General features: G+C 41.7%; 1 protein-coding gene across 8 annotated transcripts in view; it reads right to left on the bottom strand.

Moving 5' to 3' along the window:
* The window catches only part of LOC6729061 (sterile alpha motif domain-containing protein 5), a 152,629-nt gene that overhangs the window by 40,264 nt on the left and 85,240 nt on the right, over positions 1-27,125 (bottom strand). Inside the window, exon 5 of one of the 8 annotated variants that reach the window (XM_039295211.2) lies at positions 2,518-13,386. The exons of 6 other annotated variants lie outside the window; for them this stretch is intronic. In XM_039295211.2, coding sequence (XP_039151145.1) covers positions 13,378-13,386 — 9 coding nt within the window. In that variant the 3' untranslated portion in view covers positions 2,518-13,377. Of the gene's footprint in view, positions 1-2,517; positions 13,387-26,290; positions 26,368-27,125 lie in introns of those variants that run through there. One more of the 8 variants, XM_039295209.1, reaches the window with a different exon arrangement.

Genomic DNA, 27,125 nt, shown 5'->3' with positions numbered 1-27,125 from the left:
TCTCCAACTAGAGCCAACGGTATCCCCATTCAAGTTGGGTTTTTTGCGTACTTCCGGCGATTAAGCCGAACACGACTACGAACGTCGACGGCGGCGTCGTCGCGCCATTTGTTTGTAAATTATTTAATGTTACGCTTAAATTTTCCGGCTCAGGCGCAGCGCAGCCGAAGTAGCAACAAAATCAGCTAACTGAGTGAAGCTGCAGCAGCCGGAGGAGACGCCTCGGAAATGTCTCCCCAACACGGCGTGTCTTTGAACTTTTGTTTCGCTTTATGTGTCTGACTGGCCAGGACAGGCGGAGGCCAGCAGGATTGGATGGGTGCAGCAGGATCTGGCGGCCTTACACTGGCAATAAAGTGGACCAATGTGCGGATTTCACAACAAAGATTAAGCTAAGCCGTACTTAAGTTACTTGAGTTAATATAAATTAAAATTATTCCATTTAAACCAAGCTATATAAATTTTCCATATTGTAAGAATATAGAATGGAAATCCATATCCCTAAGACAATTTGGCACAGTGCTGTCTTTGCTTTCGGTTTCGTTTTTCGCATTCTGCATGTGTCCTTTGCTGGTGTCCTTTTAACTGCTCGTCCAGTTCCAGTTCCAGTCGCAGTACCAGCACCAGTTGCCAGTTTAAGACCCATACACCCGTGCTGTATCCCAAATACCAATTGCAGACTCGACTCGACTCGGGACGGCGGGCCAGTTGAGTTCTGGCCAAGAGCAGCGGCTATAGCGCTTATGTCTTTTGTTGTTCCATGGATTTGCTGCTTCCTTTGCTGTCGCTGCTGCTCTTGCTTTTGCCTTTGCTATACGTTCTCGAGTGGTATTTAACATTATCTGCTTGAGTACATGTTGCGGTATTTGCAGCAGACAACAGCAGTCGGGCGAAGCAAGCGAGCAGGACCCAGGACCCAGGACCCTGGGCGTGGACAAGGACACGCCGACATTTGCACTCTCCCATTTCAGGCAGCGTGGCATGTTCCTTTTGGCCAGGACCTGTTCTTTTTTTGCCTTTTTTGTGTTGTACTTGGCCCGTCTGCGTTTCCGTCTGTCGCCATCTTTTTTGCCTGAACTGAAGCCGCTTATCTCTGGTTATGTTTTCTTACATTTTTGCCCATTGTTTGCTTTTGATTTGATTGTTGGCAGTGCTCTGTGCTAACTTTTAACGAAATGTCTACAAAGGATGCGGCATACATGTATGTCCGTCTGTCTGTCCGTCCGTCTCTCTGTCAGATTCACAAGCAACCGCTGGCTGCCTTGGCATTTCCCGGCATCATTTTCCGTCTGACTAAATGCACTCTCGCCCATTCCGCGAAACGAACTGCCAGCGGCATTCCTTGGCTAGGGATTTATCTCTTGTCTCGGCAGCAGCATTAAAAGCTAATTAATTATGTCTTCAGCTAGCCAGTTAGTCGGTACGAGCGACGACATCATCGCCGTGATTTATATACGTTCCAAGGAGCTGGAATATGTAGCAACAGTTTGCTGATTGAAAATGCCCGTCAAAAGTCTAGGATTTCAATAAAAAATATTATTTACAAATTGCTATATACGCTACTTGACACCTAGGCAACAAAATTTGTTACCTTCTTCTACTTGTCCTTTTTTTAAGACACCATAAATCTTCTTCGGTTTCTGTTGGTTGGCACACAGATTGCTGGGATTTGAGATATATCAAAGCGGAGTGGCAATAGAATTTTTTAGATGGCAGATATCGCATGACACTCCACCTCGAGGGGGAAGGAAATCAGGAAAAGAGGAGACAGATAGATGGATAGTCCAAAGACTTAAGGGCTTTACTGGAAAAGGGAGCTGAAAGGGTGCCCGAGAATGGAAGTCTCAAAGCCAAGTTTTATGTCTGCATAGTAAAGTTCCAATTAGTCGAGGAGTGCAGCTAACCAGAGACCCCACAGAAATGTTTACCATATTTGCAAGACCCAGAAGTATTCCAACTATTTCCTTTTACTTTTCCAGGGAATACCTGATAGAGAACTTTCCATGGAAAATGACTCACGGCGGGTTTAAACAGCAGAATGTCAATGTTTCGTGTCATTTTGCTGAGTCAGAGTCAGTGAAAGAAAACCTAGAAAATGTTGCGCGTTGTGTGTTGCATGTTCTATGCTTTCATTACTGGGACTGTGATTCTACTTCAACTTTTATTACTTTATTTGCAGTCGCATAACAAAAGCATAAAAGCATAAAAGAAGCAACAGCGCCACGGTGAAGAAAATGGCAATTTCATGTCAATTGTCAATAAGCTGCAAATGAAATGAAAATATTATATATAGAGAACATTTTTGTGTTGAATTCTTTGCTTGATGTTGAGTTTTTACGACTCGTCGCCAACAAAGACAAGAGTGAACCGAAACGAATCGTGAAATATGCTGGAATTTATGCATATTTTATGTTTTGCCAAGTAAGGCACGTAACACGCATACGACATGTGGCCCAGGTTTTAAAGGGAGTTTTCAGGGAAAAGTGCGTTTTTCCCTTTTTAGCTTTTAATGGTTTGTTTTCTTTTTTTTTTTTTTTGCCCGCCAAAGTCATGTCAAGTGCGTGAGCAAATATGAGCCATAACCTGCTCGAGATCCCAATCTCAAATAACTGATGAAACGTTGGAGATTGGTCTTTAAGCATTATTGTTGTTTGCTTAGTTTTAAATAAAAATCACAACCTGCCACACTTGAAGCTCAAGACAAACACTCTTCATTTAAAGCCAGAAAGAGAAAGGGTTTCGGCAAAAAGCAGAGACAACACTTCAAGCAAAGCTAAGTGCCCAGACACTCGCTGAGCGAGACGGCAGTACTTAGCGGGAAAGAGAGCGGTGGATAGTGTTCTTTGCCTGCGTTTCATGCGCCATTTGGCAGACAACAAGAATGGAACCGGGTTGGGATTGGGAATGGGAATAATGGAGGGCTATTGCCGAGGAACCATCATCAGCAGCAGCAGCAGCATCAGGAGCATCAGCAGCATCAGCTGCACTTGAAACAACGTCGCACATGTTTCAGTCTCGCTATATCCTCCTGGCATATCGTCCTTCCTCTATATATGTATGCCACTGCCCCTCAGAAGTCTTCGCTACGTGCCGCTCCGTTCTCCTGGCTGCTGTTGCACTAATGAAGTCTCAAAGGCGCGATTAAAAATGTAACTTGTGCGCAGATACAAAAAAACACTACACAAAAGGGGATGCTTAAAGGTTGAAGTTTTTAATACTCTTCCAAATAATTGCTCCCTTAGCATTGGAAAATGTTACTACTACTTTTGATGAAAATAATGTTAGTTTTAGTTTTGTACAACGACTCAAATGAACATGGCTTATGCTCACACTAATAAAATCCTTGGGAATGGCATAAAGGTGTATTTACTTCAGCGAAAATATTAGAAAATTTCAATGATGAAAAAAGCATAAAATCATAATAAATGACTTTAACAATTAAAGCTACCTTTTTCAGGGCATCACTGAAACTACGCTCAAGATTCCGAGACTCGGAGTCACATGCAAAAACGCAGATAAAAAAGCAAACATGCCAATGGCCCTAAAAGAGGGGGGTGTGGTGTGGAAAAGTGGGCGGTGGTGGTGGCAGTGGGCGTGGCTCGTTGGCGTTGATGCGCTGCCAAAGTGCTGCTTCAACACTTTCAGCACAACTTGGACTCCGGCAGTCGGAGATGGAAAAACCGATTCCAGCTGGCCAAGCCCAGCCAAGCCAACTTCAAATGAAGTAAAGACAAAAAGCTGTAGCACATTTATCACAAAGTCGCAGCCAAAATGGAGAGGGGGTGACTGACTTGGGTCTGATTGGAAGTTTGTTTTGCTGTTTGGGTGCTTAGTGGTCTAAAGACGAAGGACAAAGGGCTTAGCTGCGATACCCATACACCCACACACCCACACTCCCACACCTATCCCTCCGCCACTTCGAGGACATTCTCCTGTTCTTGTTCTTTATATAGATACGCATGACATTGAAAAATTTATTGCACGCTTGTGAGTTGGCTAGCTGAAAATTGGAGAGTTGCAGAAGGAGAATAAGTAGGGAAAAACTGTGTGGAAACTAAGGGGGTGGTGTGCCAGGGGTTGTGTCAATGTCAATGCTGAACCGCCCAAGGGGGTGGCTACTCCGCTCCCGACCCAATCTCTAACTCCTTTGCCACTTAACACCTCAGCGAGAGAGGGTGGTAAATGCTGAAATGCAATTAAAATCGTATTTTTTTCGCTATTCATTTTGAGCTGCGCCAGCGGATCTTGACATTTGCGTGATAAATGAAACAACAATCAGCAGATGAGATAAGTTCTCTTATCTAGTTCAGGCCGTCCTTTTACACAGCAAGAAAAAGTTGCACATTAAAGTCAGACTATAAACTTTTGGTTCAGAAATTAACAAGGTAACTATCCATATTTAATACAGAAATAGATTTAAACATTTGGTGACTGCCATAAATTAGCCAAACTGTATATTGTTCCCTGTGTATTTATTAAAAAATTTTCCGTTTTGGGCTACCCGAGCTCAGCTGTAAAATTACACTGGTTGTTAACATTTCCCCCGCGCTTTCCATTTGCGATTCGTTAAATGCATTGACTGTGAAATTCGCAATCCTTTCACACAAACTCACACACACACTTTAATACATACGCATACATTTGCAAGTATATTTCACGCGCCAACGCAAATTTGAAAGCGAAATTCCGTCCGCCTTTCCTTTCTCTTTCTCGCAACCCCCGCTTTCTCCCCAGCCATTTTCCGGCTTTCACCCTGCTTGTGCTACTCCGGTCCATTTTTTGTCTATTTTTTGGCATTTAAATGTTTTACGGTGTCGTTTCTCTCGCTTTCTGTTCGTTCATTTCATTTGTTGGCTCCCGCTTCCCGTTTTCCCTACCCACCAGGTTGTTCCACCCTGAGCCCACCCACCATTTGGCCACCCCCAACCCACCTCTTATGTTACAATCCCCGCTCCAATCCCACCCAGCGGCTGTCTGTTGTTTGCGCCTCTTCAGCGGGTTTTAATTGCGTTTGTATTACAACACACTGGCGAAACAACAGCAAAGGCAATGGCAATGCCAAATGGCGATGGCAATGGGAAATTTAAAGCATTTTACAACAATTCAACCCCCGCCCCCCGACCAATTCGGCTACTACGTCCCTGACTTCCCCCCAAAAAGTTTATTATATTTCAGTTGAGCCTGATTTTTCTGCTGTTGCGCTTTTCTCGACCGACTGGGCTGCTGCTGGCCGCGCTCAGCCTTTTGCTAAATTAACTTAATTGTTTTTGCATGGAATTAATTTCGTTGCATAAATTTTCACCTTCCCAAACTTCAACTCCTTCGGCTGTCAGCTTAAAGTGTGAAATGCGGCACCATTCGCATAATTTACCAGCCAAGTGAAAAATTTCCAGTCAGCCACTTGAAGGCCAAACAATTAATTATACAACCGGCTAGCTGCCTGCCTGGCTGCTGTGTAAATATTTAAATGTCTCAAATTAATGAAAAATACATTTCTCAAATAGCAAAAATATTATCTTGGGGCCAATTCCTCTGCCAGGTTTAATGAGTTCATTTATATGCCGCATTTACACTTAAGCTTCTTTAGAGGAGAGGCAGAAAAAAAAACCGAGTTGCAATTCATGGTCATCTAAGTCGCAAACTATTTTTGAATGCCTTAAGAGAAAGGTTGATGCCTGTTTTCTTTTTTTTGTTAAGCATTTTTGTATTAAGCCTGGCTAATTTGCATAGATTTGGCGGGCAATCAAAATGAAAACCGAGCATAAATAAATGAATAATGGCTGGAGAGAAGATAATACCAAAGCCGCTCAACGAGTTCCTAGTGAGGGTTAAGCTTTCATTTTCCCTATTCTCTTTCAGGAGCGTTTTTCCTTACATTTTAAATTGTCGGTTTTCCTCGACTCCCATGGGCTGCTTTTCCCTTCGGAAAATCCCCTAGAGACTTTGCACACATAATTTTCACTTAGCAGCTAAAAACCGATTTCCATACTCATTTGTTTCGATTTGCCAAAGTCGCCGGGCTACGACGCAAGCTCAACCAACAATCAGCATAATTTCAGTTTATTTATAAGAAAAAAGAAAGAAAAAAAAAAATAATAATAAAAACGAGAAAAACCTCTGCTGAAATGCTTTTCAATTTACTTTTTACTTTCAACCAAATACCGCTGCTGATGACACAAAGAAAAGCCCACGAGCAATATAAATGTCCTTTATATGTATGCACACATATGTAGGAGCGGGACTTTCGAAAAGCAACCTGAGCATTTAGAGAAGTTAACAAGGATTTAAAAGGTTTTTGCTGTCAAACGCACACAATAAGGATACGAGTACAAGGATATGTGCTGCAATGCAGCTGACAATAAAAAAATTGTCCATAAATAAGACGCGCAAATTGTCAGCATCCCAGGCACAGGCGATTACGATCCTTCAGAGAAATATGCGTATCTTTCATATAGATGAGAAAATATGTTTAGGGGCTGCGCCTCTTACTAAATTTTCATTTTGTAAATGAAATGTTTCGTTGTGCTGCTGGCGCCATCAACTTTGTCTTCTAGTTTATCTTCATTTTTAGCACATTTTTTTCACGTTCGTTTAATTTTGTTTATGTCAACACACATGTCCTTGGCAGCTGGCAGACGACTGAAAACGCGTGCGTTTGCAAGCAGTTTAATTTCATTTCAATCACGCTAAAAGCAAAACATAATAATTTCTGAAGCTGTCTCAAATAATCGGAGGGACGGCGATGCTGTGCATTCGTTGGAAAATGGAGAAGTAATACAGCCACTTGAGTTTCCTTCAGGTTTCCTGGCAGCTCAGATTCATAAATCACACGGATTTGTTGTCTAAAATCTGAAAATATCGCTTTTATTTCTGAGTTTAGCTAGCTTTTTTTGATGAAATCAATGAATGGAATAGAGGTTGCTTTAAATTTCATTCATTAGGTAAATATGTACCTTTCTCTATCCCCATAAGTAATTGCAAATACTAAATATTGTATACTTTCCCTCATTAGCTTAGTATTTTATTTAAAACGATAAACCAGCGAGGGTATTTGATCTTCGTGCTTATCCTTTTCTTTAAATATACCCTTTTCTGGGCTCAGTTTTTGGGATTGACCTAGTCAGCCATAATATATGGTATAGCCTTTTAAGATATGCAACATTTTGGCTATTGATGGAAAAAGGTTTGTATTATGCCCCTTTTTGTTGGCCACGTCTCCTGTTGAATTATTAATGAAGCGTCCAAATTGTGTTGCCCAACATATGGTTTTGTTTGGCCAAAACAACCAAATGCCTGAGACTTGATTCTTTGAATTGGGATTTTTAAAGCCCTGGGTTTCCATTATTATAAATATGTTTGGCCGACCTTGAGGAATTTCCATGGAATCCTTTTTCGCCAGCGGCTTTTAATATGTGTATTTAATTTGTTGCGTTGTAGCAGGGCAAACAAGGCCTTAATTAAATTAACACAACAGACCACATACTCCTGCATAGCACACGCACACATGCTTAACCACACACACACACACGCCTTTGCCCGCCCAACCAATGTGGGCGTGTTTGTGGGCAGCAAAGTAAGCAATTTCAGCAAGTGTTGTTTTTTTTTCCAATTTTCATCCATCTCGCTGCTGCCTGATTTTTATATATAATTGCATGTGTATATGTGGTTGTATATGGGTGTATGTGTTGCACACACAAATATCTGCTATTCCGCCGGAAATTCCCTTTGCTATTTGCTACAATTCCTGCAATTTTTGTGGCTGCATTACTTTACTTTGGGTTATAGAGACTATTTGTTTAAGTTATTCTGTTGCAATTAGCGGGCTATAAGTTTATTACTGTTATTAAATAACACCTTTTTAAGTACCATCTACAGTGGCATAGTTACAAATGAGTTTATGACTTTAAAGGTCATCCTTTTTTCTTGTAAATCACCTTGTCAGACTGCCAGTGTATCTTTAATTGTTAATGTTGCCACTACTCTTCTGGTTACTTTGACTGTTGCTCCTGTGTTTGGTCGTACATTACTGTGTTGCTTTTGAGCTGAACCGAATGCTCCTGTTGATCCTGTTGTTGCTCCTGCTGTGCATTAAAAAGCCACTTTGCGGCTTCCTGTGGTCACCGCCCACTTTTGGCATGTTCTCGACACTCGCTCTCGACCTCGTGCAAATTTGTGGGCGTCGAACTTTAAATCGCCGCTGGGCGTGGTTCGTTACTTTTTTTTTAAAGGCTCTATATTGGTTTTTTATTTGCATTTTTGTTTGCTGGCGCTTTGCTTGCAAGACCACCAGGAAGGCCGAACGTCCACATAACGACGACGACAAGTGCATGGGCATAAAAAGGTAAGGACGGGCCATCGGGTTTATGCCTCTTATCTAATCCTTTGCAGCACAAGTTGGCCCTGCTACCTTTTGAGCAGTTTGGTAGGGAGAGGGGGGAGGGGGAGCGAGTCCTTTTGGCCAGTTCGGCTCTTGGCTTTTATGAGGCGTCGTAAAAACTTTTGTGGCTGTGCGCGCTCGTTTTGGGCTCTAAACAACAAACATGGCAACAACGTGAACTAAAACCAACGTGCGCCTAGAAATATGCTATACAAATTTAATGCCCAAAGGAGGTAGTGCCCACGAGCCAGAAGTAAAGTTTATATTGTCGACGTTTTTATTGATATCGTAAAATTTGCAAAGTCCAACACGAAACCTGGTCCCTTTTACCTTCCCCCCCACTACGACCCACTCGATTTTCATGGCCCTGCCTCACAATTTGCATAGTAAATTTATGAGACAATTACTGAGCATTTTTGATTTAATGACAATTATTGTCATAATTTTCATCAAAATTGCCTGCTATTCCTCGCATTTCTGTTTTGGCCTATACTTTTATTTTCGCTTCTTTTATTTTGTCCCACTTTCGTGTCTCACACAAGGAGCTTGAATAAAAATTTGGCGCAGAGAGGGGCAAAACTTTATATTTATGCGTTTTCGTGGCTCATGAATTTTGGAGCACGCTCGAGGAGAGTCAGTCAAGCCAACTTGGGGCTTTCTTCTGGCCATAAACTGTCTGGCATGTCTGCCGGGTCTGCTTTTGGGTCTGCTGGCTCGGCCTTTTTCTCCCAAGTAGAGCTCCTCGTTTTGCATATTACGGCCAAGGCACTCACGAACTGCGCGACTCATTTTCAATTAAACAGTCACGCAATTTCCTGATGGAATTGTCTGCTTCGCAGTCATAAATCAACGATTTCCACAATTTCGGGTCAATTTTGTGGATTTATGACTGCTGGAATGGGCCAGGTGGATGAGGTTAATCGGAAGTTAGGAACGGCCGTTAAATTCTTTTGCCGCCCGTCGCCCAAGCCAATCAATTGGTTTTATGGTTCCTGGTACATGTAATTTCTATTTTCTGATAACTCAATTTCTATTACTACTATTGTAAGGATTATTAACCTGGAAATAAAGCAAATGAATCGAGAGCATCTTTAAAATAAAATTTAACTTCTTCCATATAGGTTGAATATTTCTTTTAAACTTCACCTCGCAGAATGTTTAAAACAAAACCCGTTTCCCAGTTTAGCTTGTCTGTCCTGAATTTTTCCCTTTTCACGGATGTTTTTCACCCTTTTCAGTTCTGTGGTTTTTGCCGTTTGGCATCAATAAAGCAAAAGCATCTCGATTTTCCCCCAGTCCAAATGAATCTTTTAAAAATGCAAACAATTTTCAACCACGAGATGGGGCTGCGTTGGAGGCAACCACTCAATTTGTCACATTTGAAATACGAGGACAAACAAAAGCAAATATCGCCAGAGCGAAATCCAATTGCATTTTTATTCGCAGAAATGCACTTGGCACTTCAGCACAGTGCATTGCATTGCCGCCAAATAAAATGGAAAAGAAACGGAGTTTTAAAAGCCTACTTTGCCACCCCCGCCCACTTTCCCTCGAGCAGAACAAGAAAATCAACTTAGAAATTATGACTCCTTGGTGATGCTGGGCGAAATGGAAAAATTAAACTCGGCACACACACACTTGCACACAAATAGCGAGTGAGAGAAACAAAAGCACGAAATCATAAAAAACATAAAATAAATGTAATAAAAAAGCAAAGGAAAGGGGGCAGGGCAAAAATAAAGCCAACAATGCAATTTTCGGGGGCGTATGTGTAACAGGCCACAAAGGTCATAAAACCATATCAACGCCATTAAATGTACAACGCGTGGCAGCAACAGCAGGGGGTGTATAAGTCCTCCTTAATATGTATATGTATATGTGTGGATACACACGAAGAAATTCAGGGCTTAATTCCATACTTCATTACTTAATGTTGTCTTTTTTGGTCACGCTCGGCATCAATAAGATAATCCGCTTTTCATGCAGTAATCAATAGCATGATTATTATTCATTTGTATTTTCTGAGATATTTTTGAAACTATAAAAAGCTTCCAGTTGACCTATTGAGCCTAACAGTATTTTTCATTTATAGATTGTGCATTCTTATATTTTTCCAGTGCATACACACCAACACACACCGGAGGTTATGGTGTGTGGTGGTAAGCTGAAACTGGAAATCATAAAAAAGTGCGCAACGGCGAAAAAAACAAGAGCCAACAAACTTTTCCGGCAAGATGAGAAGCTGCCGAGAGTGCGATGAAAAGGGGGATTCAGTTGGGAATAGATGGGGCAAATATATACGTGGTGGAGGAGTTGGGGGTGGGGGTGTCAGGTCTGCAGAACGATATACACCTTTATGCCAAAGACCCGTACACTTGTTGGGCACTCCGGCTGTTTAGACAATGTAAACGATGTAACACTAAAAAAAAAACAACAACCACACACACAATCCCAGGAATAAATACCGAGCAAAAAAAAAACTAAACAAACTGAAAGTGAGGCGAAAAGGACGAAAAATTCCGGCTGTGGCTGGCACTCAAGTGTGAGGACAAACAAATTTTTTACGTGTGTGCTCTGCTATCTGTGGTTGTGTGTGGGTGTGTGTGTGAGTGGGTGTCTGCGGCCATGTCAGCAAAATGTGGGCGCGTCAATGAAATTAAGGTCGAAAACAGAAAACAAAACACACAACACGAGCGTTTGAGAAGGATACAGAACAATCAGCTAAAGAGAATCGTTGGCAGGACTCGGGGGCAAAAGTGTAATTGGTATAAATAAATTATGACGCCAAAATCATCCCGATTGAATTAAAAATGAAACTCGGAAAGGGCAAAATTGCATTTGTAAAATGGATGTGGAGTTTTACTATTTAAATTGAGAACATAAATTGAATATCAGCTTGCATAACAAACATATTCGTAGGTTCTTCATCGAAAGTGAGTACTTCTAGGACTTTGGATCCTGTTAACTTCCTCTGCAAACGTGTGGTTTTACTCCAATTAAATTTAAAGTTTAAAGCAGTAGTGTACTACAATCCCCACATTCAAGGGGCAATTTGCAGTCTTTAAATGTGTGGACGTAGCCAAGCGAATCGTAATGAGTGCTACGTTGCCGTTACGTAACGCTAATGCCCAACCGTAACGATAACGATAGCAGCAATTAGTTTTTAATGTACCTACGCGCGGCATTTGCAACTTAATTAACTTTTGCCGGGCTGCCAAAAAGGAAGAGCTCGAAAAAAAAAACACATACCCAGAACCAAAGCTCATTGTAATGCACTGCGAGCAGAGCAACAACTTTAATGAGCTAACAAAACACATGTATACTATAGTTAGTTGTGCAGGATTCTATGAAGAATTAGCAGGGGTATCGTCGACCACTTTATCATTTTAATAAGCGCATTAAAAATGCAATTTCAATGCGCTAGTTTCACATAAACAAAACGATGTGGAAAAAGGATGGGGAAAATTGCTAGGAAAATGTTCGCCATATGCTCAGCACACACCAACACACACTCACACACACAGACACGTGTGCATATATGAGCTTGTTTAACGTTTAAGAGGCGGGAGAGGAAAAGAAGGCGGGACGTAAGTCCCGACAAACGCCATAATTTATGCTTTATGTCGGCACAAATTTTAAATGGCCACCAAAGTTCCAGCGGGCTTAAAGCGCATTAAGCCCCCCAACAAAAACAAAAGCCAGAGACAGCGAAAGAGGGGCCAAAAGTGAGGCAATTTCATTTTGCACTTAATAAAAATTTAATGGAGCCCACATCCGACACACACAGAAGCACATGGGAGAATATATGACCTGTAAATCAGGCGAAATTGTTGCCTTAAGTGAGCTTTAAGCAATGCGAAAAAAAAGAAGAAATGGCCGCTGAAGTTCCGAAAGATCCCGCAAAGTATCCAACTCCAACTTAACACTTAATCAAAGAGCATCAATAAACACAAGTATGGAGCACATTTTTATGACAAAGTTTTCCTTGCGGAAACATAAAAAACCAAACAGAAAAGAAGGCAATATGTTGCAATAACTTTCCTAAGAAAATATAATGGCTGAAAACAATTTTTTAAATCAAACAAAGCATATAAATTCAAAAGGAACTTTCTTTGTAGGTTTAATCAACAATTGATTTATGACTTAAAGCATAAAAAGCAAAAGGCGTGAAACGTAGAACTAATAGCTTTTGCCAACCACAAGAAAATGATGAGTAAACCTCATGAAAAATAGCCTGGGCCAATCAAAAGTTTGTTGGTTTTCCCCATTCCGTTTGGCCGACGTATTAAACGTTTATTAAAGCGTCTGCTGACAGATTACAGGTGGTTTCATTTTCCACCTACCATAATAAAAAAAAGGAGTCCCCGCCTCCACAATTTCACTTTGAAAGGGGGCAAAACAGCAGGAAAAGTCAACAAATTGACACATTAAAACAAATGAGGCCACTGGCAGCCAGACGTCGACTAGCAGCTGTCGAAACGACATGGCCAACTAATGGAGCTTGTTATAGTTCCAGCTCCTGAAACAAAAACACCGCGGAGCAGCAGTGCGAAGGTCCTTTCGCACAAAAACTGGTGTAGCATACTTTTTCGGGCAGCCTCAAGTTAGTGCCAAGAAATTAACGCCTTGACGCGACGCGACAAATGTATTTTCTCCCATTTTTTCCACTTTGCCCATTCATTTTTTTTCTGTATACCATTTTTTATCCAAACTTTTCTTGGCCAGCAGCACCTGGCATTCGGGGCGTTGCCTTCGAAACTTTGTCGCCGCACGCATAAATCAAGTTAATCATTTCGGTGGGGAAAACTTCACGGCAGCGCAAATTGGACATTTATATTTCCAAGCCGCCGAAAATAACTGCTATCCCCGTGACCCTGATTTATGATCTTTAACATTGCACTTGACACCGCGGACTTAGCCAGATGATGGGTGTATTTATCAGAGAGGAATACTTATTATAAAAACCTGATGCCGAGGCCAAAACAATTCATGTTGATCAATCAGCTTACCTGCAAGTAGAAGAAAGAGAAATGCAGTTGATTAGAATTTTTGCTTTCACAATCTTGGCTTCATAAATTTAAATTTGCAATTCAAATCCATTGGCAATCAGGAGCAGCAGCAATAACAATAACGAAATTAAGTTTGAGCTAAACAAAAATGGCAAATGGATAATTTCTCCAGAGATTGAATAAGTTTCGAGCAGATAAACTTGCCTTCCCCATATAACAATTTCTGGCCAGCAGCTGAAGGCATCGATGAAATGCCAGTTCCACCTACATAACAAGAACTTGAACAGTGCGCTTCGGCATTGTAAAGTTCATTTCTCTTTCAAAAAAAAAAAAAAAACTATGACTTTTGCAATAAACAATTTTATTACAAATTTCTGTGCTGGTCGAAAATATTTTGCTGGCTCAAAATTGGCTTTAACCTATAATTATGACACGCACTGTCAGGCCAGGGAAATCAATATGACCGGACCAAGAGCAATCAGAGCATACTGAGAAGCGGTGGAAGTTGGCCATGTATATTCAATGGAAACTATTGAAAACAAGTTGAGCAAACTTTTACACACAGTCAAGTATAGATGGGTAGATGGGTGCATCACTTGGGAGCGAGGGAACCAGGTGAGACAGTTATAAAATCCAAATTGAAATGTGAAAGAGTTGCTTGACTTTGCTTATGCACTTTCCCCAAATGCAACTCGATTCTGGATGCTGGAGATCGAGCAGGTCCTTCTTGATTGGATGTGTGAATACGGGGAGAGATTGACAGGCAGAGGAGGGCACTACAAGTGCGTGACACGCGACGGAATCCCGGACAGCAATGGTAGCCAACTGTGTGACAGGAGAGACGGACACGGGAACAGGCCAAAGCACAGGTAATCCTTTGGGGACAACATCCAGACACAGACGCAGACGCAGACCTGGAGACCGTGCCCACATTCAAACGGACGGAGCGTACTGAAAAATTTAACAAAAATTTCATTGTGAGCCAGTCAGATGATCAAATCTAATGGAAAGGGCTAGCAAAGCGAGCAATCAGTCCTGGTCAAGTGGGTGTGGAAACACCGGAAAATAATATGGCAACAAAGTTGAGAAAATCAATCAAATATATTATTTTAACCTACTAATCAGTAAAAAGTCAATGCTAAAACAAGCCCTTCTATCTATTATAATGCAAATTGAACACATTATCAAAGTAAAATTTTCTTCGCTGTAATTTTTGCTTACAAAAAATTGTAAATTTGCGTGCCAGTGCGTTTGCTTTGGCTTCCAGCCAAGGGGAGATGGACTCAAAGGCTGGCCGAAGGATGGGCCCTTTTGGGTTTGAGGTTGCTGCAGACAGATGTCCTGGCTGGTCAGGATCCTGTGGTCGGCTAGGTGTGTCCGTTTCCAGTTTTCGGTGGGTGCGAGCATGTGTGCTTTCTGGATCCCCACTTGGTTAGTTTTGGGGATTTTGTTTGTCTCGCCCGTTTGCAATTTGCATTTTCCCTGAATCTGGAAACCCATTCCACTGCCTCTGGGCAATGCTTCATTATTTTTGCAAACTTTTTACTTAAATTTCGAGCATGCATGTGGTGTGCGTGCGTGTGTGACTGTTTACCAAACACTTGACCATTTATGGTTAGCCAAAGCAATTTTCCATGCCTTGTTCGCTCGTTTATTGATAAATTAGTTTTGGACATTTGCTGACAGTTTTCTTGTGCTCCACTTTCATTTCCAAAGGAAAATGCAATTATTGTTAATAAATGCCCTTTGTCCGTTGAAAATGGAGACAATTCAATTAAAACTGAGACAGCCAAAAACGAACGACAATAACCTGTCAATTGCCGAAGAGTAGAGTCTGTCTTGAGATGGGGGAATCCCCTAGGTGGCATCAGCCTAATAGCTGAGATTGTATGACAAACTGTCACGACCAGGCAGCAGCCATAAACAAATCCGCTTAGCTCGGCTTTTCTTCAAGTTTTCCCCGCCTCCGTTGCTGGAACTAATTTTCCAGGAAAATATCTCTGCGCCGTGTGAGTCGGGTGGGAAAAGCAGCAACTACTTAGGTTGCCTGCGTGTTGCAGCACTTTTCCGAGCGATAGAAAAGCAATTCACTTTGAAATTTGCACCTGTAAACATTGTCAAACAATCAGCGGGGGCGGCGAGGGGCCACAGAGGGGCGTGGCCGGCGGTAAGGACAATGGCATAACACAACACTTGAGTGCACGGTGGGGCCGCCACCACCTGATGTCGTTGTTGTTCTTGCCATTGCCGTGTCTTTGCAAATCGCCTTAGCTGGTAATTGTGTATATGAGCACGGCAGAAGAAAAACGAGGGCCAGCACCGAGAAAAGACCTCAAAAGCAGCCATCGAACGGAGGGCATAAGCAGAAAAGACAGCACACTACAGGATACACTCAGAAATTAAAGGCGAACTTAACTTACTTTTGTGAAAATATATAAACATTAATCAATACAAAACTGGCTTTCAGAAACTGTAACTTAAATGCAAATATCATTATGTATCCAGCTTTTAATTTTATCGAATGAATAGCACATTTTCTTCGAGTGAAACCCTAGATTGGATGAAACAGGACAGCGGACCAGCAGTTCTTAGAGCTCGTTAGGCAACGCCTTCTATTTTTGCACAATTTGCTGACTTTGCTGCCAGTGTCCAGGGCCAGTGGCACATCTTACCCATCGGTTGGCCAACTTTTTATGCCCCATCGTGAGACGTGAGATTGACCAGCTGCAGTGACTGCCGCCTGGGCCAAGCAAATGCAATCATAAAATGTGTCATTATATTAAACTCAACTCTCCAGGCTCGCCCACTCCGCTGCAGTTGCTTATTTTATGCTTATTGAAAAGCCTGCAAGTATGCAAGTTTTTCCCTTTGCCATTTTCCCATTTTCCCACTGCGGCTGCCACATGAGTCCCGCTTCTTAAAGTACTATACTAAAGCTTGCTCTTGGCCAACAAAGTTGTGCGGCAAACCACATTAAAGGAGCTTCAAACTGATGTTCGATCGGAAACCGAAAGTTGCTAAGTTTTATCTTCTATATTTTTATGCAGTAAAAGTAACTTTTGTCGTTTAAGAATTATGCTGATATAAATTTTAAAGTAAACTTTCTTTTGAAAGTTGCAAAATTTTCGGTCAAGTGATTCGATACAAAATGTTAAAGCTAAGGGCGCCGTTTTTTCAATATTACTCTAATGGCTGGCAATTTTCGACGGAAATCGTTGGGGCAGCTGGAATGGCAGTGCTATCATCATCGAACCTGCAACCAATTGAGCGGCAACAAGCTGCAAGGATCCAAACGCCATCATTATCAACATCATCATCATCGTGGGCAACATTTAGCATATTCACTTTCAATTTTCCATTCTTTGGCTTTCTATTCAAACTGTTTTCGCTTTTGTTCTCGTTTCGATTGCAAAGTCGCTTTGTTTCGCTTTTGTAATTGATTTTCAACATTCATTAGATGTTATTTTTTTTCTTTTAGGTACGTTTAGCTGCTGACCTTCTCGCTTTTGAAAGAAGGTATATACTTTTTGTTCTACCTCAGCAGCTTGTTGCCTTTTGTTTCGCCTCTCAAATGGCTTTTTCCCGGGTTAAATGTTGCAGAATTTCACTTTAAATGTTTGTATTCGACGAACTGGGCTCCTATTGCTCCTTTTCCACTCACAATTGTTTGAATTTTTACTTTCGCATGTGCGACTTGATTTCCGTTGCAAATGGCAGCTTCAAGAGGGGGCGGTCGGTTGGCGGCGGGGCGTGGCATTATAAGTGATACTGAAAGCGTTGCTGCGATGCTTTTTATGTGTGCCATTGTATTGCGGATTGGCAATGGCGCAGCTTTCGCCATTGTTAAATGGTGCGTATGATTTATATTTTATTTTGTATTTCTGGTTGCTTTTATTTTATCGTTTTTCGTACTTGGCTGTATATATATTTAGGGTACCCTTTCAAGGATAAAGGGCAGCACAAGTGCGAGGAAGAAAAAATGTAAATGAGTCACAATTAAATGCACATTTTTGCACACTTGATCAAATTGGAGAAAAAAGGGGAAAGAAATCCCGGAGACGATGGCCAAAATTGTCCACATAAATTATGTCAAAATCGGTTGAGATAATGCACATGAAAAATGTGGGAAATGCTTCGAAGAAAAGAAAACAAAACCGAAAACCGAAGCGTTTGCATGTTGGGGCCAAATAAACAGAATGAATTTCGACCAAATCTCGCCAAGAACCCAACAAAACAAAGTAATAAACCCGAAAGGAATTCCATAAAACCAACAAAAAAAGCAACGCGACGAACAAATTGTTTTGCAGGCATTTGGCATGCCAAAAAGGACGAACAAGGATAACAGGCCAGAAATGTCTAGCATTGCAGAACTAATAAAAAAGGCAAGAAAAAAAAGGGGAAAAATTGAAAAAAAGAAAGCAAAACTCAAATACATTTGAAGCAATTTCACTTGCGAGCGAACGCAATAAAAATCAAGAATATTTGCAATGAATTTCCAACCGTTAAGAAAAACCCCTGCAACGTTGCTGGAAAAACCGAACGGCGAACGGAAAAGTAAATCGGCGGCAGCGATGGCGTCTGCAGATAAGACGGGAAGCCATTGAAACACACACGAAAGGATGGCATAAAGTCGAAAGGCGGGCAAATAGGGGTCCTTAGAGCGGGAAAAACGATTAAGCTACAGGGTGCCAGCACTGGGCTAAAAAAAACTCAAACTGCAGTAACTCAACCACATAGGACAAAGCCAAGTATAAGATACTCATTAAATTTATGTGCGTCTGCACAAAGAAATTAACTGGTTTTTTCCAATTTCAACTTATTTAACCATAAATCGGTCAATACACAAAGTTTCGAAAGAGATTTGGTAGGAAATCTTACCTTTGGCAATTATTTTCTATTGTAACTAATGTTTGTACATAAACCCTTTAACCTATAAACTGCAGAAATAATAAACTCTGTAAGCGAAAAAATAATATCAACCTTACAACGTCGAAACGCACTGTAGTGGCTTACTTTTGCCACTTCCTTCGCTCCGCAGATATATGCAAAATGAAGTCGTGTGGCAGGCTGAATGAATATCTTTATATCGAGAGGCGGAGAAATAGAGAGTGTCGTGATGGCTGGGGAAAAAAGGGAAAAAGAAAAGCCTCAGTTGGCTACATGAACTGAATGTGTGGCAAATGGGAAATTGAATTTCACGCAAAGCGAAAACAAACCCAGCCAAGCAGCGGATGAAAAGGACAAGGCGGCTCCTGCTGCCTGGGAAATATGTAATAAAATAATGCTTAAAGAAAATTTACGCCATCGAACTGGAAAGTTTCCCTCTCTCGCCGTTTCGGATTTTCCTTGAAAAACCTTGTCGTGTCGCCGCACGTGCGAGCAGTCAAAATGAAAATCGAAAGCAATAAAAACTCCCCGCGACACACAGCATGGCGTATACGTAATGTCAGGTAAGAAGCTCAGCAGCATTTCAGCCAGCAATCAGAGGCAGTTGACAATGGCAAACCCTACTGCATACTTATTGGGTTTTGGGGGCACCACCACCGAGAACCACCGCGCACCACCACGCACCACCTTGCCCCATTCCGCACCGCCACAACCGCATGCAGCTGACACAGGCAGTTAAGCTATTTTGTTGGGAAAATGTTGAAAATATGAAAACCGACAGATTGACAAAGCGATGACTGAGGCAAAGATGCCGACTAGAATCCAAGCAGCAAAGGTATTTTTTCAATTTATTTTCATGTGCACGCCAGAGCGCATTTTCATGCGTAAGCGAATGACAATCACATGAATAAACCCACCCGCAAAACAATTTCAATTGAAGCGCATACTAAACGTAGGCGTGAGCTGCCAACTAAAGTCAATGAATGGAAATAATGAAATGTTTTCACATTCAAATGTAGAAGGCAGCACAAGTTAAATAAGTATATATCTTTAAGTTGAATTGGTGGCAAACAAAACCAAATTTAATATTTTAAATTTAAATAAATATTTCCAAAAAGATTTTCCACTAGATAAGCGCACAATTATCATTTCAGTTCACGTTCCAGCGCAAAATCAAGTTCAAGCCAGCAGCAAGGGCATTTTCCTGGCTAATATTTTCACCCAAAAATCCAGCCGAAATGTGATATTTCCACTTGAGTGGCCCGAGTCAATTCAAGCATCATCAAATAATGTCTAGCCTGGGATCTGTTCCAGCCCACGACGACTGTCAGGCGGAGTTGATTAGTTCTTGGACATAGACCCTCCTCCCCCTCGGTACCATTTTCCATTTCCCATTTTCCATGTCTCCCACCCGGTGGCCAAGTTTTGTGTATATATTTTCAGGGGTGTCCTTCAACTTTGGTCGATGCGAATTTGCATTTTTAATTCGCCTTTTGCCATTTTTGCATAATTCGATGTCAACGTGTGTCAAAGTGGCAAGTTTTGCTGTAGCCCGCTGTTGCCGTATTTATTTGCTGTTGTTGCCAAGGCTGTCAGCTGCTAGGGATCCTGGCCAAACTCTAACCTAACCAACCATTCTATCCCAGCCGACAAAACTTTTGCTCGGAAAGCCAGCCAACCCCAGCGAAATTGTCTTGTCAGTTAGCATTTGTCGCTGTCTAGCGGGAATATTTCAGGCAGTCGGGGGAATTAATATACAATTGCATAGCTGAAGGCGCATTTAAATAAAATAAACAACGGAGCGAAACTAAACAGGTCTCGCAAAACTTTTGTCACACTCATAAATATTCATAAATTCCATTTGCAGCGGGGCCAGGTGCCGACGAGCAAATAACAAAGTAACAGTAGCATATTTTCCATTCGATTGCCCCCAAGTATTCTTATTTTCTTTCGGTGTGCCCACTGCTCGCGGCCTTTGAGAATGGCAGTCAATTTCAGAGACGACGCCCACCTCTTAGATAAAACTCATTAAAGTGGAACTTCTGCAATGATAAGAGATAATAATAAACAAGACAACAAAGAAAATAAATGACAACCAGGATGGTTTACAAGTCACTTCCGTTTCGTTTCAAGCGATTCCGCTGCTGCTGCTCCCTTTTTTCCCCATTGTTAATGAAGGCCGTCGTGTGATCTCTATCAAAGTTTTCCTCTCAGCTTTGATGATGTTTTCCTGCCCAACCAGCGCCGCCCATCGGAAAAGTGTGGGCGTGTCGCAGCTGTGCGAGAAGCAACAACTAAATTAAAATTTACAGCACTTCAAATGGAAACGTGCCTGTTTTATTAAATCAATTTTTACGACGCGCTGGCCAAAGAAAATGGAAAATCCTGTTGTAAAAACTGAGTTTTCCCTTTTCGTTCGCCCAAGTTGTTGCTCCCGTTGCTCGCGTTGTTGTTGTTTTCGAAATAAATTAGACATTTAATGATGACCGCAGGCTGTTTGTTGATTGCTCCTTCTCCTACGGCCAGACTGATGGAAAAGTTGCGCATTTTTACAGAGATTTATTTAATTTAATTGAAGTTTTATTGCCTTAGTCAGCGTTGCGGAAGAGATAGCAACGTAACTTAATTCCGACGCGAAGAAGGCTTTAAAAATCTTAAAGATTTGGCCAGTGGTCTGAATATTTTGGTAAATGCTGGTCTCCTTTCGAGTCCTTATTTCACTTTATTCATTCTCCATTTTTATATCTCTTCTCTCTTGCCCTAATTGAATTAGACAAACATAAAATGCAGAAGATTACTTTCACTTGAGCGCCTTTAAAGCTTTCGACACTGCAAGAAAGGGAGGCGCATGGACCACAAAGAAAAAAGGGATAGACCAAGTAGCAAATGGCAGCGTGGTCAACAGAGTGGAGTGCTGCGTTTTGCTAATGAAAATTGCGACGGAAATCCAGGCTTTCCTTAATGCACTCGACAAATGCAAAACAATGACTGAGAAAGGACAGGGACATCAAGAGCGCAAAAACACACACTTTTCGCATATGAATTTCAATTTGCAAACTTCTTGGGTACATGCACATGCCCAAGAGTCACATCCAAGGACAACAGCCCCAACTCTCACACAAACGTACCTTAAGCATGTATATATGTATGCACCACCTATACACACACGTTCAGGCCCATATCCTTACACCCACTTTAGAAGTCGTCTGTCTGTGTCAACAAATTGCAGCCAGTCAACAACCTTTTCGCCAAGTTTAAGGTAATAAGTTGAGCACAAAAAAAGTAAAGTTAAGGCAAAGTTAAAAAAATAAGCACATTGTCTACACTCGAAAAGAAAGCGGAAGAAAATTAAGAAGGGAAACCTGCTTTTGACAAACAGAACATCGAATACGCGTTGCAGTCTTGAAGAAAACTGTGATAAAGACAAACAAAAGAATTATAAATGGAAGAAATGGGTGAAGCAGAAACAAAAGTACTTTGTTTAATGTATATAAATTGTTGTATAAAAATTCTGTTGCGGAAAATATCGAGATATAGGGAAACATTTCTTTAATATTTAAATCACATTTTTTCTGAATAAAATATTTATTTATTACAGTGCCGAAGCCTACGAGAAAAACTATTCACATACGCCCACTTATCCTGCGAATTCCTGGAGGCCAAGATGCATATGCATAAGTTATGACTAAGTAAAGTTCAGGAACCCAAGCCAGATGAAGATGGGGGACAGAACTTTAAGGGACTGGTTGTTCCAACTTGGCTTTAATTATTTTTAGCTGTCTGACTGCAAATCATATTAAAACTTTTCTCTTTTCGTGTTTGCCAGAGACAAAAGGCAAAGGAAAAAATTAAGAAACTTTGTGCGCCGCAAAATGAACTGTGGAAAGTGTGACCCCAAATCTCCACCCATATCCAACTGCCCGTCTCTTTCGCCTAGCATATAGCCCTCTTTGTCTCACTGGAGTCAGACAGAAGGAGTCTCGCATTAACAGGACGAGTCTGGCAGCAGGACTCTACACCTAATTATTATGCTATATGCGTGCGGGGTGCAAAGCAAACGCACAGACGGCCTTAGAAAGAGGCAGCAATATACAGCGTGAAAGAGGTGGCACTATAACGTAGGAGAGAGAATGGTAGAGCACATAATAATAAGTAGAAACCCAACTGGGAAAATGAACATGGACCAGGACTTGGACTTGGACTTGGGCTCGGACTTGGGCTCGGGCTTGGACTTGCGTTCTGGCCATTGTTGTGGCCACTCTTCTCTGTCCATTTCATCCGCCACTCCAATTCCCAGTTCGGGCTCTTCTCTATTCCCCAGCCACGTTTTTTCGATTTCAATACAAATAAAGAAATTGCCCGAAGAAAGCTAGAAATTGGCAATGGCAGCCACAGAAAAAATTGAAGAAGAACGACGAGGGCTGCGGAGAAAACTGGAAAAACTTTTCCTTTCGGCCAGCACTTAAGACCCACAGCGAGCTGATGAAGGAATCACAACAACTAGAACAACAACAGCAACTCGAAATGCAATTAAGTCTGGTGGTCGAAAAAATCTCAGTTGGAAAGTCCGTGTCCAAAAGCCTCGGCTTTTCCCACAAAAATTTCATGCGTTCTTCGGTCAGCTCAATAAAAATTGCGAAAAGGACTTGAGTTAATGCTGCACAGATAGAGAGACAGAAAGAGACGCGAAGATAAATTCGCTCACCCACTCTAACTGCATTCTGCACTCGCAGCGAAGAGGTATTAAAAAAAAGAAATGAAAAAAAACCGACATCGAGGGTAAAAAGAATGAGTGAGAAAAATTATTATTTCACATTTAGCACGTAACGCACATAAATCCTTTTAAATAAACGTTTGGCACGTTTTTTGTAATATTCCTCGCTGCGCGGACTGCAACGTTGTCCTGGTCCTGCAAAAGTACGCAGGACTTTCCAGGTACAGCAGTCTGAGTCCGGGCAGACACTTAAGCCTTATCCCTGCCAGCACAGCTCGGAGTTCTTTTAATTTCTTTCTTTCAACAACGGAATGGAGAGCTAAAAGTTTAAATGTGTCAGAGAGCCGAATAACTAAATACTCTCTTAGATGTCCTAAGGACTTTTGCATCTTCAATGAAAAACGTGTTGTAAAATTCCCTAAAATACTGCTTACAATTCATGACTAAACTACCGAATTGGATTCTCATTAGAAGGACTTGTGCTGGAAATGTTTTGTGAAAGTAATTTCCCTGCTGCTTAACATATTCACAATGCCCTCTAGTTAAGGCCGCAAATTACTTAAACCAGCAGCGAGGAATGAGCCAGGAGGATCTGCTGATGGGACAGCAGCCAGCAAGGATTATGGCATCATTCACCATGGCGCATGCAAATGGGCACTGAAATTAATCACGGCGAGCGCCAAGGAGCTGACAGTCTGCAGCACCATGACCACCGGCATCCGTAAGTTGCGTTTTAATTGATCGGATTCGCGCGACGCGACAAGGACAACTCCTTGGAGGACAACTCCTTGGCTCGCTTCGTCTCGCCTTGCCTCCTTTCCTGCCACTAATTGCAGACGCTTTCGGCTCTGGCTGCCTGGCACATTCATCATTTCGAGAAATAACTATAGCAAAAATTCATAATCGAGCCAAGAGGCGGCGGCGCAAATGCAAATGCAAATGTTATGCCAGTCCAGACAGTGGCAAAAGTTATCTTCTGCATTGCAGATAGAGCGAACATCCGCCCGAGTCCTGTGACTTAACTTCACTTTTGCGAGATCCTAACGACTGACACGTGAGAAGTTTTTAACACGTACACGAAGAGGCCACAGAAATTTACGAGTTGCTGGCGCTGCTGCTGCTTCGCCTTCTTGGTGATTTATTTTCCAGAGTATGAATTTTCCTGGGCCGCCGCTTGTTTTTCTTATTATACATATATATATATTTTTTGTTACTTTTTATTGCTTTAATTTTTATCACTCTCTCCCAGTCTGTGGCCGTCTGAAGGTGCCACACAGGTAGCACGCGATAAGACTGGTCGCCGTCGCACACTTGAAAGCGGAAAACCGCAGTAGGAAAATCCTGCGAGGAGTAAAGGAATAAAACTGAAAGCCAGGCTACAGCACAAGAAGGAAATGCAAAAAATGACACGAAATCGTTAAGCGACAACCAGCAGCAACTTCGACTTGAACTCTGCACTCTGCCGCAGAGCTGACACTTGCAACTCCTCCCCCTCATTTTCCATTTCCCTATATCTCCACACCACCTCTTCCGGCGGCTCCTCGACTAACAAGCGTGCCCAGGCAACGGAAATACTTGCCCCCGTTCGCGGCAAGTGTTGCGGCGATAAGCAGTGCCACGCCTACTCAACCTCAGCCCCCCGTCGTCACCGCCAAAAAAAGAGTACGACCCCTTTTTACTTGGCTCGCACTTGAAACGATATGCAAATGTGCATGTGGCAACCCTCGGGGGCCAGGTAAACAAGCGACCCTCTCCAAAACTCTTTTCGTAACTCTTCAACATTCCCAAAAAAGTAACAATTTATGTAACGAACTACAGTGGCGGTCATATAACTAGCACAACTATTTGCTGACATGTACCCATGTAATGGAACATTTATATAAATATATTATTTATTTTATATATTTATATTTTTAGTAAGTTCACCAGATGGTGACTTGAAGTTTCGATTGAGATGCATGTACATACTTTTAACCGCAACTGTGCAAAAAGAAATCCTTATCGATGGTTTGTTAGAGGACCATCGATGACAGCGATACGACAGGGATATGGATTGTAGCTAGATATATTCGGGCAGATATGGATATGGATATGGACACGGATGATGAAGGGCTGTGCTCTGCATGAATTTCAATTTTCCCATAAACAAAAAATGCGGGTAATTTGTGTGTGCGTGGATTTTTGCGATCGATTTTGTTTCCATCGGTTGTCACTCTTGTCACACAAAGGCAACTCTGGCATGCGTGTGCCCCCGACCCGCTCTCTATCTATCTCTCTCTCTCAATGCCCTCACTTCTTCCCACACTCGTGGTTTTCCACAATTTTTCCAGCCCGAGGAGGCAGGACATGCAGCTTTTTTTGCGGTTGATTTTAAATTGTCTGCCCAGAATTCGCCAGTGGAGGGAAAAAAGGCGAAAAAATAAAAGCCGTCATATGAAAAATGCATAATAAATGAGCTTGATTGCCGAATCGGCGGAAAAGGCGGCGGCAGTGGGCGTGGCAGCGACAGTTCAAACACGCCTTAAAGCTTTATCGCCTGGCAACTTTCCCCGCGCTTTACATTGATTGATTTTTGTCGTTGTTTCTTTACACAATTGTTATAGCCAAGGCGTTTAACTATCTAGAGGGCGTGGCCGCAACTGAAATTGAGTTGTTTTAAATGCAGAGGGCGGAAACTGAAAAACAAACTATAAATGAGTCATAAAACTAGCGAATGAAACGAATGTCATATGTCGCAAGTTCTTTTTTTATGGTAGATCGTAAAATAGAGTTCCCCGAATGATAAATTCTAAGTGCTAGCAAAACTACAAATATAAATTCTAAAATGGCTTACGATATGCACAACAGTAAAGCATATTTTTATGTTAATTTATATTAGTGCTGATTGTATTAAACTAAGATCCTTTGCATTTGCCGTAGAGTAAATAAAATCAAGTGCGTGCAAACAAAACCAAATGTTTGTTCTGAGCACGGAAAACATTTCCACAATGTGTCGCTGGATTTTAAATATTTAATGTGTTTCTAATTGTGCGGGAATGTACACACATGTGAGCAATTCGCCCACACTAATCTACATTGTATTATGCACGGCATTTATCACAAAGTTGAAATGATTTATTGTTTTCAAATTCAAATTCCGCTCTCTGTTTCTGAATTATGCTAAGTGCTTTAGCATTAGGCAAACCAAAACATGGCTCAAAAAACAAAAAAAAAAAAAAAAAATACAACCAAAAACAAAAAACCTACGAAAACAAATGCATTAAATTGCATTTAAAACTAATTAAAATTGTAGACAAGCACTTACGCTAACATTATTTATTATTGTTGTTGCTGCCGCTGCTTTTGTGGTGTGTTAAAAAGGTTTGTCGTAATGAGCTTACCTGCAATTAAAAGAACAAATATGGGCAAAAATGTAGTAAGCTGTTTTTGAAAAACTAAATTGCATTAAGGGCATTTGAGGTTCATTTAAATAAGGCAGCACTTGCAGTGGCCCAACTCAATCAGGAGTCACTCAACTCAGCCATGCACTCACATCACATCACATCACATCACACATTCCCCCGCCCACTGGGGCACTCATTCATTTATTCATTCACTCGACTCGTTCAGTTAACTCTCTTATTCAGTTGTCCTGTCCACCTGCCTCAGGTAATTTGTTGCTCAGTGACCAACGAGGAAACAAAGGCCCAGAGACATAGAAACGCAATCCCATGTCGAGTCCTTGTGTGCTAGCTCTGCTGCATCTTTTCCAATCCATACCAAACCAAACCGAACCGAACCCTTTTTGTCTCTGTGCGTCCATAAAAAAGGAGCAGAGGAAAATTGAAATGACATCGAATGAAAATTCCCGTACGTGTCCCAAACAATATAAAAGCCAAGACCGAAAACCCAATCCCAATCCCAATCCCGATCCCGAGATCCATGGGGAGTAATCGCTCTTTCTCCGCTCGACGAGACAAAAAGGAAAACCTCTCATGTGGGAGGCACACAAAAAAAAAAAAAGTGAACACGATGAAAAAAGCCGAAGAAAAGTGTCCAAGTAATCGAGCAACTTCAATTTGCCGGCTATGGTGGAAAAATGAAGCTTCCTCGCCTTTTCCCCCTTATGATTCCATTTAGCGCCTGGCACGCCAATTAC

Source organism: Drosophila simulans, chromosome 3R (assembly GCF_016746395.2).
Source record: "Drosophila simulans strain w501 chromosome 3R, Prin_Dsim_3.1, whole genome shotgun sequence".
Lineage (NCBI taxonomy): Eukaryota > Metazoa > Arthropoda > Insecta > Diptera > Drosophilidae > Drosophila > Drosophila simulans.
Note: the sequence above shows the minus strand (reverse complement) of the source record. Positions and strands in the feature narration are given on the sequence as shown.